General features: G+C 30.8%; 1 protein-coding gene across 1 annotated transcript; it reads right to left on the bottom strand.

Moving 5' to 3' along the window:
* Positions 1 to 1224: 1224 nt before the first annotated feature.
* Positions 1225 to 11607, bottom strand: TRIADDRAFT_52620 (uncharacterized protein; the record flags this gene model as incomplete). Its single annotated transcript, XM_002108261.1, has 23 exons — positions 1225 to 2287; positions 2534 to 2590; positions 2778 to 2839; positions 3689 to 3730; positions 3883 to 4009; positions 4592 to 4689; positions 4868 to 4934; positions 5111 to 5192; positions 5354 to 5504; positions 5667 to 5772; positions 5877 to 5983; positions 6111 to 6237; positions 6417 to 6472; positions 6616 to 6724; positions 6911 to 7001; positions 7103 to 7228; positions 7428 to 7530; positions 8084 to 8260; positions 8620 to 8726; positions 8939 to 9445; positions 9807 to 10181; positions 10357 to 10405; positions 11584 to 11607. The coding sequence occupies 23 exons, from the start codon at positions 11605 to 11607 to the stop codon at positions 1225 to 1227; spliced, it is 3813 nt and encodes a 1270-aa protein (XP_002108297.1).
* Positions 11608 to 18980: the final 7373 nt, after the last annotated feature.

Below are 18980 nucleotides of genomic sequence, written 5' to 3'. Positions count from 1 at the left end.
CTAAACAGGTATTTTTTCTGCGCATTAACTAAATTGCTGTCAGTTAATAGAATTGATAAAGTTTCTATAAATACCCTTTTAATAAATTAATAAACGCAATATTACAAATAACAGGCATAACGACAATTTTATCATTGCATTATTAACAGTTAGTACATAGTTCAATAACATGAAAAATACCGACTTATTATTAATGTAAGCTACAGATTGCAATAGTTTAAAGATATTTCCTTGTAAACTCCGATACAACAAAAATGCCAGTGTATAACAAATATAGAATATACTACTACACAATACAATAATGTGATACAATCAAGTAAACGGTGACTCAATACTTACTACCATGATTACCGAATTAAATTAATCTATCGTATTTACTCCAGTAATAACGCAAACATAATTCCACAAGAATATCTTGCTGGCAAATTATCAAGTGAGTGCAAATACACCAAAATAAATGCAGTGTACAGTACATCACTGCTCTAATTTTTATCGATAAATACTAATATCATACTACGGTAGATTATATAATGCTAAGTATCAACCCGAATTTGTAATAACTCAGTAATGATAAAATGATGGAAAATTTGCTTTAAAAATAATACGCGTATTAGAACTGTTTAATTTAGTTCCAATAAATGATGAATTGGTTGTTTTATAATCAACGAAAAAACAATGTATTATTGGTTACTGTATTTAAAGGCGTTATAGAGAAAGATTTCTATGATATCAATCCCAACAGATCAATATTTTATTTAATCTTGTAACAAAATGTTTGATAAATAACGTTTCCTAATATATGATAGCTACGATAGCATTAATTAATCTATTTACTGTACACATAATACCGAATCTTAAAAGTAGTACTTAAAAAAATAATGAATTAGTACAATACCAATAATATGGACTGGATTAGTGAAGATACTATTTTACCTATAAAAGCCGAAAATGTAATCGATTCAATTACCACCATTGCTCAACATAGAATCGGAAAAAATATGATCAACATATTTTATCATAGCTATTTTATCATAGCTGTTTAACATCAATCATTTACCGTAAATCACATTAAATTTTGCATTGATCTAGCGTAAAATTTTATATGCAAGTTGGATATTAGACACCAATTTTATCAATCCTGTTATCGATATGAAGTGAATCCAATTAGATAAATAGCACGTAAGATAAAAAATAAGCTCCTGCTGAAGTTTAATAATAACTTGTTTAGAAAAATCTATTAACGCTTGTTGAAGCCATAATAGATATTCGATGACGCCCATCAATATGGCTATGTCTCTTGCTAATAGCGTGCTCATAAGAATTTAAATCATTAAAGGTAATACAACAACTTGTTGGAAAATAGATATTATCAAATTCAATATTACTGATTTCGCCATATTCCGAGAATTTAGCTTGAAGCATTTCACGGGAAATGGATTTATTCAGACCAGTTACAATAACTCTATATTGATCAGTAGCTGAACTGGGCTTGCTATGATGGTGGATTGCTATTACGCAATCATTAATGATATGGTTGTGCTCTAATAACGCTTCAATAGTATCGCTAAGCTTAAGGACAACAGTAGTAAATAATCTAGCCCTACCATCCAAATTATTTGTTTTACGATTAATTTGACCTACTGATATGACTGCACCGAAAGCTTGAAAGTAATCTTCTAGATCTTGACGACTGATATCAGGATTTAAATTGGTTACTTCTATTGAATAGGTATTATTGGTGTTAGCTTGTTGGCCATCTTTGGTATTTTTGTCTAAAGTTAGCATTTGATTTCTAATAATAACTGGAGTTTCATCATCATTCGCGTTATTAGTTGGATCGATATCAATATTCTTGGCTTTATAGCTGCTTTGACTATTGGATCGATTCAATCTATCGCTATCATCCGAATGCGTACTTTTAATAGAAAGTCGCGATTGATGACTGTTAGACTGACTCAATCTGTCAGTGTCTTCATTTTCATCGTCATTTGGTGAATTGACACTTTTAATAGAATTTCGTGATCGTTGGCTTAAACTAGTTTCTGACCGATGAAAAGGTGATTGAGAAATAGACAAATGGTCATTAGAATTTTGGTCAAGGCTTTCGGTACTGCCCAATCTCTTATTTTTAGTGGCTGGAGCTGTGGTTAGGTACCGATTAGTAGTTTCTTTAGATAGCTCAACTTGAGGATTACTGTGCAAGGAATCATCATCCGCATCTTCAATCTCAAGCACAAACTTTGTTCCATGAAGATGCGATTTCCGAGCTTCAGAAGCTGCTACTGATCTAATTAAACATTAAATATTTTATTGCGTCTGTATTAGCTTTAATTTGCATGAATATAAGCACTACTCTTACTAAAAGTGCCAGCATTACTTTTTTAAAATCTTTTAGAAATAACTATAATGAAAACTTCTAACGTAGATATTTTTAATTTTGTATATTTATGAAATCCATGTCGTATCTAATTGCTAATAAAGATAAATTGTAACTGTGGTATCCTTTGTAACTGATTATATATATGTAACTTACGATGATTTGGTTGTCGATTTAGGGGTCATTTGAGGCGTGCTAAGCCCTTGATGCTTTCTAAATTTTGTTTTAAAATAAGAATAAGCTTAACACTAACCATAAGTAGCATTTCAATTCATAGCTATTCATCTTTTTTGATACTTATTATTTAAGTGTTAGAATTTATAGCTGTCGATAAAATCGTTTCATCGTTAGTAATTTACTAACTCAATACGGTGTATTACATCAATTTTATCTATTGTACCTTGCAATATCAGTTTTTATTCTCATTCGCTTAACTTTCCTGGTAGTCCATGCTTTCTTTACCTTTATACAAAAAGAAGTGAATTAGATATTTAGGAATGGAGGAGTCCTAACTGGCCTTACCCAAACTCGTTCATGATATTATAATAAAGTTATTATAGCCTATGAGGGCAATTGCAGCGTGCTATGCGGTACTTGATGATTTAAAACTATAGTTTTTTAATCTGCAATTACAGCACATATTTATGCAGTAGTGAGTATATAGAAAGAGTCAGCTTGGAATTAATACTTTGCCATAAATATTTAGCTATACAGATGCATTTACTACAAAGTGCTTTAACAAAGACACTACAGAATGAGTGGTTTTATTTTTGTTCGTATCTTGGTATATTGTATAAAACAGAAAGTGTGAATAAAGCTATTTCATCCTTTACTAGCTCTCAAAATAAACTCCATGTAAAATTATTAGAGTATCATTGAGTAGTATATACTCAATTATAATAGGAAATAGTACGATAGCAGAATATAGAATTGAAGATTAAAACTGGTCTTAAAATATGTTTGCTATCAAATGTGCCGACTTGTGCCTTACAATTTATTTCCAAGTATGTTTGTAAGTAAAGCAGCTTTCATATTATACTTATTCAATCACTGAACCAATCATAAAATGCTACGGTACCGGAGTAACATACTATTCGAATATATACACTTAATAATGTGGGATAGTCTAGAACTAGACTACAACGGATATTACGACAGATCTTCTACCAGAATACTATTAGGCTATTAATCCTAACGATACTATAGATATTATTTAAGTAATTTAATTATTTGTAACTAACATCATCCCCGATAAAGTAGAATGTTATTTCAAATTATAAATTATTATTGTCGAATCTACTTCCTACAAACCTTTTCACTTCTTACGCAGTGGAATATAAATATAAAGAATCCCTAAGGATAACCAAATAGCTTTTGTTAAAGTATAGTTAGAGGCTTTAAATTTCATTAAAAACCCACATTAGACACGGACGATATCACAGATATTAATAAGCAAGATCACATTCGCTGATCGTATTTAATAGTCTGTATAGTTTACTGATTACCTGTAAAGAGTTCACTATTGCAAATGGATATTGCATTATAACATTGTTAGTTATAAAGACTAGACATGCCAATACCCATCCAGAGCCAAGTAACGGCAATAAAATCAATAGGTCTTTAATAACCAATCTAAAAATTTTTTTAAAATGAGAAATCTATTATAACTGTACTTATTCGCCTTTAATGAGAATATAATTAGGCAATGTTAAATACTAATAGTAGTCGGTTAAATAAGTATGGTACAAGGACTATAATAATTATTGTACTGAAATTGTGAAGATGTTCGACATTGGAGAGTATTAGAAAAGCAATAATATCTTAATCCAGTGGATACCCACGGTAAAATATATCGATTATCAACTTGAAGAGAAGCCTTTTATTTGATGGCTCAAGTCTAATTGCAAGCAACTTTGTTGCCGTAAATAAATTGATTTAAGCATATTTAAGAAGTGCAGGTAGGAGTTTGAACTACTCTTCTCTTCAATTCGAGCTCAGTGTACTTGACTTTATATTTGTGTTACCTGTTAATTATTACTCACTATTCCAAAACTTTATAATATAAATCTTTTATTAATTTCTATTTCTACTAAGGCTATTAATTATGAGAATTAGATTTTAAAATCAGATAAAATGTTTGGTATATTTTTACTACCTAAATACATCAAGATTAATATTTTTAAAGGTATTGAAATAGTTTCATATTTTACTTACTTCGTTAACTTGACTTGTTTATCGTCTGATTTTCTAGGAGCTTTACTAACGGTCGTAATATGTTCTTTCAATACCAATATCAAGAAAATGATATTGATCTTTCAGGGTTCACAAAATTATGTTGCAATCGAATAAAAAAAATTAAAAACGATAATAAAACGATTACAAATTTAGGTTTACCAATCTAAGGTATCATGGAATTATAAAAGAATTTTAATTATTCCGTTGCTATAACAGTCCACATTTGGAAACTATGTGGTTTAGCATTAAACGCACCATAATAATCACTCCAATCGGAACAAGGAAACCTAAAATAATTGGTGGATCGATAGATAGCCAGCACCTGCAATTTGTGCAGTAATAAATGTATTAAAAAATAGTATAAAAATATTTAATAAAGGTTTTTTTAAACTTGTTTAGTCATTTATATAAATCATTCAGGGATAGAAAGCTATTAATCCGGTTCTAAGTATTTTGAAGAGTAGTAAAACCGTTACGCCAGCAAATGAAATAACATACCCGAAAGTACCAACGTAAGCTGGTAAACCTGCAGCTAAGATAGCTATTCCAATAGTAGCTCCTACGACAGCGAGAGCGGATCCTATAATTTAGTAAGAAAATGGACAATAATATCACTGTATGATAGATTTATCTACGCATTCATAAATATGCAAGGTAGCCACTCATAGCATATATCGAATGTTGTAGTGATTTTTATTGTTGAAAAGTAGAATTAAAAAGTCTAATGTATATATCACTTACCATAAGCAATTATAAAATATAGCCAAAGTTTAATGCCAGAGCTAAATACCCTAACTATTTTAATGTAAGCATGTAAACCTTCGACAAGCATCCACATAAAGGATGCTATCAATGCAAAATGGAGCGTCGCTGTTGTCATCGTACATATTAACTATAAAAGAAGAACCCGAATTCAGTTTAAATTCTATACAAAACATAATTTCGTCAACATAAAGAATATTTTGATAATTATTAAGATAAATATTTTACGTAAAGTTATTAGATAGAGAAAAACTTCGCTAGTTTGAATTATTATATTTTCTAAGGCTCTTACTTTATATTTTGTTAAACCAAGGCTGGAGACTATTAGTATATTGGACATGAGTAAGCACAACATGAGGTTAAAGTGAATAAAAATAACCACTCTCCCTTCAAAATATCTACATTAATAAAAGCAGACAAATTGTTAGGCAGTCTTTAAAGTCGAATTAAGAACTAATTCTGAAGTAATGCTTGTAAATTAAATGAAATCATGAATTCATACTTCCATAAGATGATATACAGAATCAAAGTTATTAAGAGGCATAAGATAGAAATTCCACAGCCCACATAGGTAATGATTTGTAGTGATAGCAATACTGGTGGACTAATCTGTAGGTAAATAAAAGTCAATAAAATGATGACGAGAATTATTGTGATTGAAAGAATTTATGTTATTGAGAGTTTAAGGGGGTCGCCCTAAAATAGCTCTTTCGTAATTACTAATAAAAGCTCTTACCGTAGCATTTCTGACTTGGACCAATACCGCAAAATGCGTTAAATGATCGCAATGGCAGACTGTTACAGTAGCGTTAGAGAAATTCTTCCGGCAACCATAGTTTGACCAGTCACCACCAGCTATATAACTTTAGCAATGAAATAAATGTTATAGTTTAAGATATCGCCTAGATCATCTTAAAAAGACTAACTAAGAAATATTTTTTGCCTATCTTAGATAGATTCGCAACGATAAAAGGAGATACAATCAACCTTTGTATCTACTCCTCTCATTTGCAAAGCTATGTAAGCATGAATGGGTAACAACCTGTTATCAAAATTCCAAAATACACACTCATGCGTTGTATTCGCTGTATTTTTATCCTACAAATTTTAGGATTAATATTAACCGCAATAAACTGTTAGTTTCACGTTAACAGTATTTTTAATACTATATAAGAAATATCAGACTTTGTGAATAATGTCTAATTAAACAAGTTTTAAGAATAGATAGCAAATTTTCTGACCTTAAGGTGCCTCAAAACTATTTCCACCGGTTGATCTGACCCAGTTACGGTTCTATTCTGAATAGTACTTGAAATTACTTGAGAGTTTATGACACTAGGGTCATTGTTACTATTAGAAATCGTATGAGAGAATAAGTAAATATTATCCGGTGATTTAAATGAGTTGAGTTAAATCGTACATAAACATTCAAACCATTGCCTCGTAACTTTAATACGGCAATAAATATACAGTATAATAAAGAGTTTTATATAGGCAATTATAGTTAAATTTAGTGATATTTATAATTTTGCCTACATGTCACCGGTTTCGTCATCAGTTGAATAAGGTAAGAATTCATTTAATGACTTATAGATGAAGTTGGTGACTCTGGAAAGACTTTCACGATCTATAATTTTTGAATACATTCTTAAATTAGAATCAGCACCGATAATTCCTTCTGATGCAATATATTTAGAAAAAGAATCGAAATTACATTACGTTAAGTACCTGAAAATAAAGCCGCAGGTAATGTGATTTTGTTTCCGTTCCACCAAGGTACTGATGTATCCGTTACATTAGCTGGAAAAGTAATTGGTCGTTTGTCTTCAGGCGGTACATCTAATAACGTCATGACTATAAAATTAAAGAGGAGTGCCCATTAACACTAGAAAACAAAGTTTAATGCATACCATAGAATGTATTATTTACTGGATGGTCATAAAAAGTAACGAGCTTGGACAGTGTTAAATTTGCGACATATACGCAAACTTTAGTAAGACTCTTGGTTACGTGGATTAACACTAATATCGAAAATTTGAAGAAAATTGCTTACCAAGGTTGGGTAGGGTCAGAGTTAATTCATATGTGTCTCTCAAGTCGTATTTGCCAGCAAATAAATCTAGATTCTGAATGGTTTCTGCTGCACCAGGTTGTTTCTAATATTTGTTACATAACTACATCAATTACTGACTAATATTGATTTTGACAGGCTTCTAACATATCAGTTGATCAAGCATGAATAATAAGCGTATGTTATTGTTGTATTTACAGCCGATATTGCTCTCCATTGTTCTTTGTTGCTATTATCAAGCAAGTTATTGCTGGTCACAAGGAAATTCTAAGTTAATCGGATATAATCACGTTAATAAATTATGTATTAGAGACATACTATATCTAAATCATTATACGACGATTATGGCCGAAAGTAGAACTGTATTTTTGCGCACTGATAGAAATTAGATAATTTTTAAACGTATGGTGGATATGATAAGGCGTGAGTTATTAACTTAGATAACTACAGTAGAGTGCACATATATCCAATACTAATTAGTTTACTGTTAGCTACGATATTCCTATAATATTTAAAATAAAAAGATTCCTTATGTAGAAAAAAATTAGATATCGATTAGTATTTTAATTATAGCTAAAGTTATTATCGGAATTTCTCATTCGTAAAAATGGGATGAAACAAATTATACAACGTATTACCTCAAGTTGGTCTATATCTGTCACGATAGTCGATTCTCTAGCAATTTTACCCAAGATATTATTAGTAATGATCATATCACCAGCTTGGATCGGCTGCGAATTGTTAGCGACAGTAATTTGCGATAGCTCTTGTAGTATTTGTGACTTTTCTTGTTCATCACCTAACGATGTATTTGCCTATAAAGTATAAATTCAATCAATTTTTGTATAGTAAAAGTATCATCTGTTTATCGATCTACGACATCAATTCTGCTTCTTCTAAGTTAGAAGAAAGATTCTCATAACTTTAATCACTAAAAATGGATGCTGAGAGATTGTTAAATGAGGACTGTATAAAAGATTTGCTATACAATTTCGTTCATTTTGCGAATACTGTAATGTCGAATAATCTGCCAACCCTCTTAAGGTTTTTAGGCAAAAATAATTCTGTGGCGTACTGTACCACAAATGGAATAATAATTAATAACTATCACAATTTTTGCATATATTTTATTTCCAGTCACAGCCAAATATCGAGTTTTATCCTTTCTACATACCTTAGCATTAAGTTCCACAAATACTAAAGTCGTGCATCGAGTTGTATCAACAATGTCCCATGTTGCAGCGCCATTAGATAACGGTAAGCATTGACGGAAAGCGAGACCTGCAAACGCAGTAAATATTACGGTAATCTTGAAATCTATGACTACGTACGAATATTTTATGATTATCGACTAGTACACCGAGATTATTGTCAGCATCTCGAGAAGGTATAGGAATATGATGTCATTTATACATCATGTCTTATGTTTTTCATTGCTTTCTTTCTTTATTTTTACATAGACATTGCTAAAATAGAATGAAGTGTCTGTTTACCTTCAGATGGTGGAATACATTTTATTTTGGCAATTTTCCCCACTGTAGTGGCAGGCCACAAAATTTTCTCTTTCACTTCTGTTGGACAAGAGAGTGATTCTACGGTAAATTGAGTCGCAACAGACGATGTAGGAACCATACTCGGAGCTGTTGATAGGGGTTTAGTGGTTGGCTGTGGTGTAAAATTCAAATTGGCGCTAAGCTTGATCGATTGTAATGCTGTTGATGCATTACAGGTATAAATTCCAGAGTCAACAGACCGCATACTGGGAATAGTTATTATAGAAGTTGTACTATTTGAATAGATTGAAATATCCGATTGTGTGTTCATAATTGAAACTGATGAAGAATTATTCTTGCGATGATACCATTGGAAATCAATTCCTTCAACTGCAACTTGAAAGTGACATACTAGACTAAAAGTTTTACCCTCGACTACTTGATAAGTATTTCCAACTTGATTTGGCACTCCAATTGCATAAAGTTTAGTTGTATCTGGCCCAAATGCTAAAAAGTTATTCATTATTAAGTTAACGACTTAGCATAAGATTTAGTAAATAGTAACTACGTATTATCTACCTAGTAAGGCATCATTTTTCGATAGTTAAAATATCAAATTGCTCATTAAGGTTATGGTAAGTGAAAAAACACTATCATGAACTTTATATCACTTTAGTGTAACTGTGCTTTTCATGAGCAGCAATATACACAAATTGAATTGTTCTATATAAATAGGGTAACATCTAATTACATGATTTATGTATAAGACAATATCCTTCTATAAAAATTGATTCGATATATCAGATTGAATTTTAATTTAAAACATTTGAGCTTATTTAATGCATTCAATAACAGAATTTAAGATTACCTCCTTCATATTTTAACTGAAAGCCAGTATTATCTCCATTGACAGAATCACTATGAAAGTTGATGTAGACGATATTACTATTGATTTGTACCGGAGGTGGTATATTGTTTCCGCACATCGCTGAACTGCTAGATGTTGCCGCGATGTCATCACAGGTTTTATTTGCAGTACTACCTGGTGATATCATGACATAATCAAAGGCGCATCGAAGACGATATTCAACATTGAAAGCCAAAAACCGAAAAAAGATCGATTGCGTGTTGTTTAGTATAATCTTCCAGCAACAATTAGACAAAACGGGATATTTATCCGGGAAGTTCGGTGAGGCAATGGTATTTGAGAAATGATGGTAAGTTTTTGAGCAGTTACCAGAATCTAGAAATTAATGTTATAGTGTTCTATCATCAAAGTTAGAATGAACTCGGGTTCTAGCAACTAAATCTTGACATATAAGACGCAAGGTAATTAAGGTTTTACTGTAATGAAATTTTGGGTAATCACAACATGATTTTTATGATCATGTCATTTAATATGCTATTGCTTATCTTACCTGACGGATTATCAGATGCAGCGCCGACAGATACAGTTATCATGCCATTCTGATTTTAAAGATAGTATAGCGATAACAAATTAACAGCATGATAGTAATTCATAATAGAAAATTACTGACTGTTGTACAGGAGAATAGTAGTACATTAGCGAGAATAGAACTAAAATTCTGTTACAAAAATGAACTAGTACTAGTAGTAGAATGCATTATTTACAATGGATGTCAAGAATATGCTACCATTTATTGATTTGCTCTAGAAATCTCTGTAGTGATGTAATTGTCATTCTTACGAGCAAAGGATTAAATAATAATAGAAGAAATTTCTATGCATTATGCCTCGGTTTTTTTAATTTCTAGTTATTAATGTGCAAAGACTATGAAGAAGTTTACATAATTTAATGATAGACACTAGTGTACAAGGCTGATTGGATTTAATTAATAGCCGAAAGTAGTACTTTTAAGTATATCATCTAATACATCTGAGAAAATTGCTGAAACTTGGATAGACTTAACTAATGTGGACTCTTAATAATTGTTCAAGTGCAAAATAGCAATAATACATTATATGTATAAATCAATGGAAAGCACTAAAGGCGTAGTATAGTTTCAGTATTTTCCGTGACTATAGCTGAGGTAATCTTTCAGTAATATACTGTATGTTCGTAAAACTACTGCACTTGAATGCTTATAAGGAAAAATACTGTAAATTGAACTATAATCATATCATATCCTAACTTTATAATGCTTTGTTAATATTAAGTGATTCCTTGATTTGAACAGTTAGAGTATGTTCATTAAGGTACCATTGAAAACGAATGGAGCCTATTGAGTGATAGCCATGATATTTATGTAATCGATAAGGTTGTATATTTCCATAAAAGAAGGTTTTTTCTTTAATTTAGGTAGACTAGAGTGCTTAGCCAAATATTACACGGCGATCTATCCGTTACTGTTCGTCTACTGTAGAGGTAAATTTTGAATAAAATTACTCTGCTGATGTATTCAATTTATTTGCTACTAATGATAGTTTGTTGTATTATAAAATACTGTATGATCTAAGCGTAGTATTAGCTAAAGTAGCATCGCATCTTTCCAAAAAGAAGTACTTAAATCAAGTATCTTAAAATTAAATTATTTGTTCGCCGACGATTATTGGCTTTTTAACGACTGGTATCTCATATTACTATGGCTATACCAGATGGTATGTGGGCGTTAGCTATTGCTAACCTTGAAAAAAAACCTGGGATGCATTATAACTTAATTTTTACTCATTCAATTGACTATTTTCTGTTATTTCTAGACTTTGTAATAGCCATTAACATCCAAGCTTATAGCATTTCGTTGTTTGTATTAGTAAAACTGTATGAATATATAGCCAAAATTGAACTTCTTTGGTCTAATACGGTACTTACGCAACAAAGAATCACCAAAATGAATGAAAGTAAACAGGAAGTACTACTCGTCGCCATCTGTCTTTTAATTGGTAAGGAAATTGCTTCACGAATCTAGTAGTAGCAAGAATTTATCAAGAATTGGTTTGGATTAAGCTTTAAACAGGTTCATTTATCAAATAGAACCAAATAAGATTATTATTAAATTCATGCTTGTTTAAATTGCTTGGCGTTGAATATTATACGAACGATTCTATTAGCCAAATTAATTTCTTATTAACAAATTCAATTTTTCTATTATACATCGGTAGAAGATTTTCTATTACCTCGATTTAAATAAACACGGTAAAGTAGTTTACTGTATCCCTACCTAATTTACTTATTTTGCCTTCCCGATAAGCTAATGATCAACTATAAGAATGTTGCAGCTTGATTATTCTTGTAGTTTTTTCCTGTTAACATAAAAGATTTAGTTTTCATCGATGCTAGTAGCCTTTCATTTGCATTATTATAATATAAATGACAGCAAAATTTATCTCAGGATGCTCATACTCACCCTAATCAGATTGTTTTCCACCTTGCAACCAAGCTGTTGGATTGAGTAAAAAGAAAAGTTGTCTTAGTTATCACTGAGTAGGCTCATTTATTACCTATAAACTTGCTTGTACATTCTTCTTGTTTAGTTATTTCGAAAATTGAAATTTATATCCTAAACGTTCAACCAAGTTGCTTACCGATAGAAATTAAGCCCGGACTAATTTACCATGTGCCCTGTCGTTCAATATTTCCCCCTACCAGTGCTGTTATTGATAGTGCCTTTAACTCTGAAATTGCTAAGAGATATCCAATAAATATCGAAATAAATGACAGTCTGCGTGATATTGCTTGGCAATTGAGATGATTTAGAAGGCCAGCCATTAAGCTCAATATTGTCTTCGTTATTCCTATCAGCATGGTTATTATTTAATATTATGATTGGTCTACTGAATATAATACAAGACAAAGCGTCTATTGTTGTAACTCTAAAGTGATAATGAACTATAGCGATATGATTGTTTTCCATTGAGGTACCTCCTACAGGTTGTCGTCTTTAGGATGACATTCCAGCGATATGACGCTCAATTAAGAATGCGATGTGTTACAACAAGGATGTGACTCATTTCTTGAGTCAATGTTTGCAGATTTGACGTCCATGATATCGTCACCAAAGTGTCACCCGTCATACGCGTCACTTTATCGGTAGGACACAAGTGAAGTTCATCCATATAGTAGGAGGTCAGGGTAGTTATGCCAAAATAAATTCCAAGCTTAAAGGAAATAATTTAGTAATGGCAACTTGCTATACTTTAGACTAGGGAAAGTAATTCATTCTTCCGCTTAAGTTTGTAGTGGTATTCATTTATAGCCACCATCTACTAGAATTATTCGTCAAGTAATAAGTTCTTCCGCTTAAGCTTGCAGTGGTATTCATTTATAGCCATCATCTACTAGAATTATTCGTTAAGTCATTAATTCTTCTGCTTAAGTTTGCAGTGGTATTCATTTATAGCCATCATCTACTAGAATTATTCGTCAAGTCATTAATTCTTCCGCTTAAGTTTGCAGTGGTATTCATTTATAGCCACCATCTACTAGAATTATTCGTCAAGTTATTAGTTCTTCCGCTTAAGCTTGCAGTGGTATTCATTTATAGCTACTATCTACTAGAATTATTCGTCAAGTCATTAATTCTTTCACTTAAGCTTGCAGTGGTATTCATTTATAGCCACTATCTACTAGAACTATTCGTCAAGTCATTAATTCTTCCGCTTAAGCTTGCAGTGGTATTCATTTATAGCCACCATCTACTAGAATCATTCGTTATATTACGTAATCTCTTTAGTAAACATAGAATTATGTCGTCACGATTAAATGAATGGGATAAAAGAGGAGGCTGGCAGTCAAATAAAAGTAGAGTTAGAAATCAAACAATTTCATGTAATGATAGTGACTTTAATAAGGTAGCAAAAGAAAGAAATTATATATCTCTATATTGCTTATACATGGCTTAAAGCTTCAGTTTATGTTTGCCTTTACAGTATATTGCAGTCACTAATTATCGGAAATTCTCGATCTGTTAAGTAAACTCAACATTTTATGACCGTGATAAAATTGATAGGATAGGATAGTAGGCTACTAGGCTAGCAAATAGGCAAAAAAAGGGGAGTGCAAGTGAAACAAAAATAATTTAAAGAATAGTAACTTTAGAGTAGTAAAACGTAGTGAGTTTTACCACTCAAGTTTTCGTTTCATGTCTGTCAAACATCACTAATCATTCATTATTCATAATTCTGCATTATCTTTTAATGTAATATTATATTATGGCGATAAAATTGATATAGTACAAATGCACACGACAAGTTACAATAAAAAACAAGTTTTCGTCAAATAAAAATAATTTAAATGATAGCCATTTAGAGCAGCAAAGTGATGAGATTTTGACACCTCCCAATTTCAGCTCATACTAATTTAATATTTCTATCACTCGTTATTAATTTATCTGTTAAGTAAATAAATATAGCATTTTATCAGGGTAATTTAATTAAAATCCAACTAATATTATACCGGCATAGATGGAATGATGTACCGGCATAGAATACTTGGTTAAGGTCACACAGTTATTTGAGTTAAAACGATAATTGAGTCAAGACATTCGTCATAGTTTCATAATTTAAAGGATTTGAATTGTGAGCTGTGATGACTTCATCACATGCATTGAAAACAGTACAATATCGATCAACTTATCAATCCTAGTTGTAGGAGATTTACATTCGCTCATATGGTCTAAAATATGATTTAATATTGACGGAGTACGGTTAAGGTAGTTTAAGATTATCAACCAATTTCTTTACTAGGTAGACTCGCTCTATATACTACTTTTAAATCTTTGTATTTCACTCTCGGTTAAATGCTGTAAGAATCAATAATGATTAACGGGAAGAATACCTGGTGGGAAGGGAGGCTCACTGGTGATACAATTATTTACCGTGCCGAATAGATTCAATACAACAGTTGATGTGAAATTCTTCCAATGGCTTTATTGTGTTAATAAAGGTCAAGATGAATTATGTGGTGCTACATACTTTATAAAATTTGATATTTTCTCATGGGTGCTGCAACTCTCCATGTTTCCAAAATACATCCAATATTAGTTATTTGCTATGTTAGGCACACGCGTATATTAAAGTTTTTCTATAAATTGACAATGCTACTATGGCTTCTTAACCACATCGTTACTGATATTTTAGACAACAATTTTGTGTATCTTTATATGAAATATTAATTGTGTAGTATACTGTACTAATTACCATTTATACCGTATGAAATGAAAAGGTCGCCGTAATATTTAAAATATATTTAATGGCCTTAAGTCGTTAACATTTCTGGATCTTATGCACAAATTCTGTAATATTTTGTCAGCTTTTGTGTTGACAACATTTTAAAAGTTGTTTTATCAATGGGTAAGAGGAATTAGAGATAAAAAGCTAATGATCATTAATATTTTCTACCTATGGGTCGTAATGAGTTGATTGCAATGCCAGCTTAAAATGGAGAAAGAACTGAAACAGTCATTGTCGTTTCATAATGTAGTTATTCATATCCCATATTATAATAGTATATTATTATATTAATCAGCCATTTACTGTATAATCTTGAAACTAAATATAAATGACAGGTTGTAATCGTACATGGGTATATGTAGTAATAATATAAGCATCATTGATATTTCACATCAAAGGTAGCTCTTAGAGTTTATGATCATAAAATAACTAAATTCGATGATCATTCTCTCTGTCGACTGCAGACAATGTCAATAATGTTTCTCTTTGTAGTGAATTTGCAATATAAAATTTTGTGCCAGTCTACGAAAATCATTTTTAGTCAACATCAGTAAATCGAGCGGTTCAAAAAGTAATTAAGCAGCTCAAACATTTGTGAGCTAGTAAAATTCATCATGAACCACGTAAATGTCATTTTCATTATACTATAGATTAATATCTAATTTTAATACACTACTAAGACAATAACATTAACATATAAAATTACAATAGCTTAAGTTTAGATCAGCTGAGAAGGTAGTTTTAATTTTAATTATGAAAATGATTCTGTTGATTAATAAATTCTTATAGATTTGTGTTCATGTTGATGATCTGATTTGATAACAAATTGCTTACATTACAGTTTATTTTTTATGTAAAAAGGAGCCAATTCCAGCATTAGCTAAAAGATACCATCAAGATCAGACAGTTCCTTTAATGATCATAAATCACATCTAAATGATTTTCTTACTACAGTTACGACAGTTCCGGAATCAAACAATCACTGCTATTAGCCTAATTTATGTGCGTCCATATAGATAATATTATCTTCACTATGTTCGTGATAATATTAAACAATAATAAACTTAGCAGGTGGTATAACAGCATGCAGTAATTCTAAAGTAGGTTCATTTCAAATGCAAGTATAAATAATTACACTATGATTTTATGCATTATAGATAATAATGTATAAAGTAGCATGAAGTAGAATAACGTATGCAAATAATGAATCCTATGCATTATAAATTCTATTCGTCATTTTACTGACATGCGAAATCAAAAATCCATAAATTTAAAATTGATCATTAATTCGAAACATCACAACAAGCATAGAATACATGACAGAAAAAAATGTGGTCAAGGGCGTAATTTTTTTAACTAAAATAGTCCATCGAAAAGCTCTGCTCCATTTTATCTTAGAAATCAATGAATACACTATAGCTAATACTGCAACTAGCTACGCAAATATATTGCAATAACATTCTAATAATCGAAGATTTACACTTTCATTTACGAATTCACTTGTTTCCATGCATATGTAATAAACCGTACCAAACTGGAAGTTATGTTATATTAGAAGAAAAATAGAAAGTTAAAATTAATGTTTCTTATTTAAAGCTTGCTTTGTGTTCATGCTAATGACGTCTTTGCCGAATGTAGATAGCGACGAACTACTAGTCATTCTTGAGGGTAGCCCATTTGTTTGTCTAATAAATTAATAAAGATTATCTTAGAAATGGTTCAATAAATAGTTAAGTGACATGGTAGCTTCAATATGACAAAAAGAAAATTTTAAGTAATATTCTAGGTTATCTCTAATCTACGACTATCTAATAGGTGAAGATTATAATTCAGCCATCGTAGATAAGGAAACATTTAGAAACCTTACGAATTAATAACTTACTTTTCATAACGCGAGCGCATTCCACCAGAATGTGAATCTACTTTAGATCCCTTCGAGCTGCTCTTTATTGCTTCCCTTACCTATCAATGTTAAGATAAAAGTTATTTTATAATTTACACAAGTTGAGCTATCTCAGGTATAAATAGTGGTAGCATTATTAAAATGATAATGCGTCATCGAAAAGGCTGCTAATGATAGGAAAATAATTTATGATCGTTTTCAAGTATATCAAAGTACTGAAATGTGACTACAGTAAGGTAAATTTTAGTAATTGAGGATTAAGGTATGGTAACTACCAATATATTTATTTTTAAGTAAACCTAGAAAACTTTGATTAGATATATATTATTATATGGCATCATTAATTGCGAAATATCAGTATGTCGCTACAAGATTTTTGAGCATAAAATATCCATATCGGTTTATGATAATGAAATGAAGTTCTGTAGATAGTAGGGTAGACATTATTTGAATGGAAAGTTCATGATATGGGTGAAACTATTTACGAGTATATTAACCTAAATGAGAAAGAAGCAGATTAGAAACAGTATGACGAATATACTAAGTGTATCAAGTCTCAGTTATATTTCAGTAACTTTATAGATTCAGTCGATATTTTCTGCGGTAAGAACATGCTAAAATAACTGTTAAATATTATTTGGTGGCATTTGCTTGAGATAGGATTTTACAAATACCAATGAACAGAAAATGTAGAACATTGCTACATCACTTCGTAGCCAATGCCTTCGCATTAAGAAACCGTATTAAGACATATCTGTGCAGTGAAGTTAGTAAACTTTTCAAATTACTAACTGGGTAAGTAAATTAATAATTTTCTAGTATTTTCTATATAGTAAATATCATAAACAGTCTCGATTATAATGTTAAGGGTACTACAGTAGAAAATTATTGGTATGATTTAAATTTTCTAGTTAGAGTAGCACGGGATTACTTCATGATATCTTGTTAAGTGAAACCGGATAGTGGCATAATTAAGTAGTTATTAATGCTACAAAGATATAAAGCATAAATACCGGTGTATTGAAGATACAATAGCATAAAAAAATGAAGAAGCCCTAGATTAAAGTAAATAAAATTAATAAATCACGTAGATCTATATATTTATTAAACGTTAACGAATAAAGCATCTCATTTACTTGTAGCGAATTGGCAATCACAAATGGATATTTGAAAAATTCTAAATGTTCATTCGCAGCTAGAAATCCCAATATCCAGCCCACACCAAGAAGGGGTAATAGTACAGCAGAACCTCTCAAGCCAACTCTAATTTATTTTAACATTAGCATACTTAATTCGCCGCACAAGATAATTATCCAAATATAGTTTGCAATACAATTCAGATACTAAAAATGAAGCTTTAGTAAAATAGAAATAACAACTATCAATTCATACGCGCAATTTATTAACGCACTTGATTTTACTTCTATCTTGTTGGTTCTTACTAATCTTTGTCGGCGATAACATTACTTTTAGTGCGTAAAAGAAAAAGATAAAATTCGCCTAAAATAAAAGATTCATTTAGCATTAAGATATGTACACGTAAATTATTTTTTCATAATGTAACTTTTTCTCTTATGTACTAAATAAATACAATTAATTACTTATAGAATCTTGTTTGCTTTAATCAGAAATAGATACACTATCATTCTACTGCGTATCAGTAGAGTAGAGAAAATCATTTAATTTATTTAGTTGTAATCACCCTCTTATATATAATACCGAGTACAAATACACATACACATTTGCTGCATATAGTATACTTACTAAAATAATTGCTGCAGCGGGAACCATAAATCCCAGAATAACAGGTGGATCGTTATTTAGCCAACATCTGAAATATAATAAAATATTAACACCATTTTAATCTACCCTTTGTCCAAAATAAAAAAATTGCGCTAGTAAATTGGGAATTTATAATACTAGTTGGAAAAGGTTTGCCTAAAAATATAA

The sequence above is a fragment of the Trichoplax adhaerens genome, genomic scaffold (assembly GCF_000150275.1).
Source record: "Trichoplax adhaerens TRIADscaffold_1 genomic scaffold, whole genome shotgun sequence".
In the NCBI taxonomy this organism is placed as follows: domain Eukaryota; kingdom Metazoa; phylum Placozoa; class Uniplacotomia; order Trichoplacea; family Trichoplacidae; genus Trichoplax; species Trichoplax adhaerens.
The sequence above is the reverse complement of the archived record's forward strand: the minus strand, read 5'-3'. Positions and strand labels throughout refer to the sequence as shown.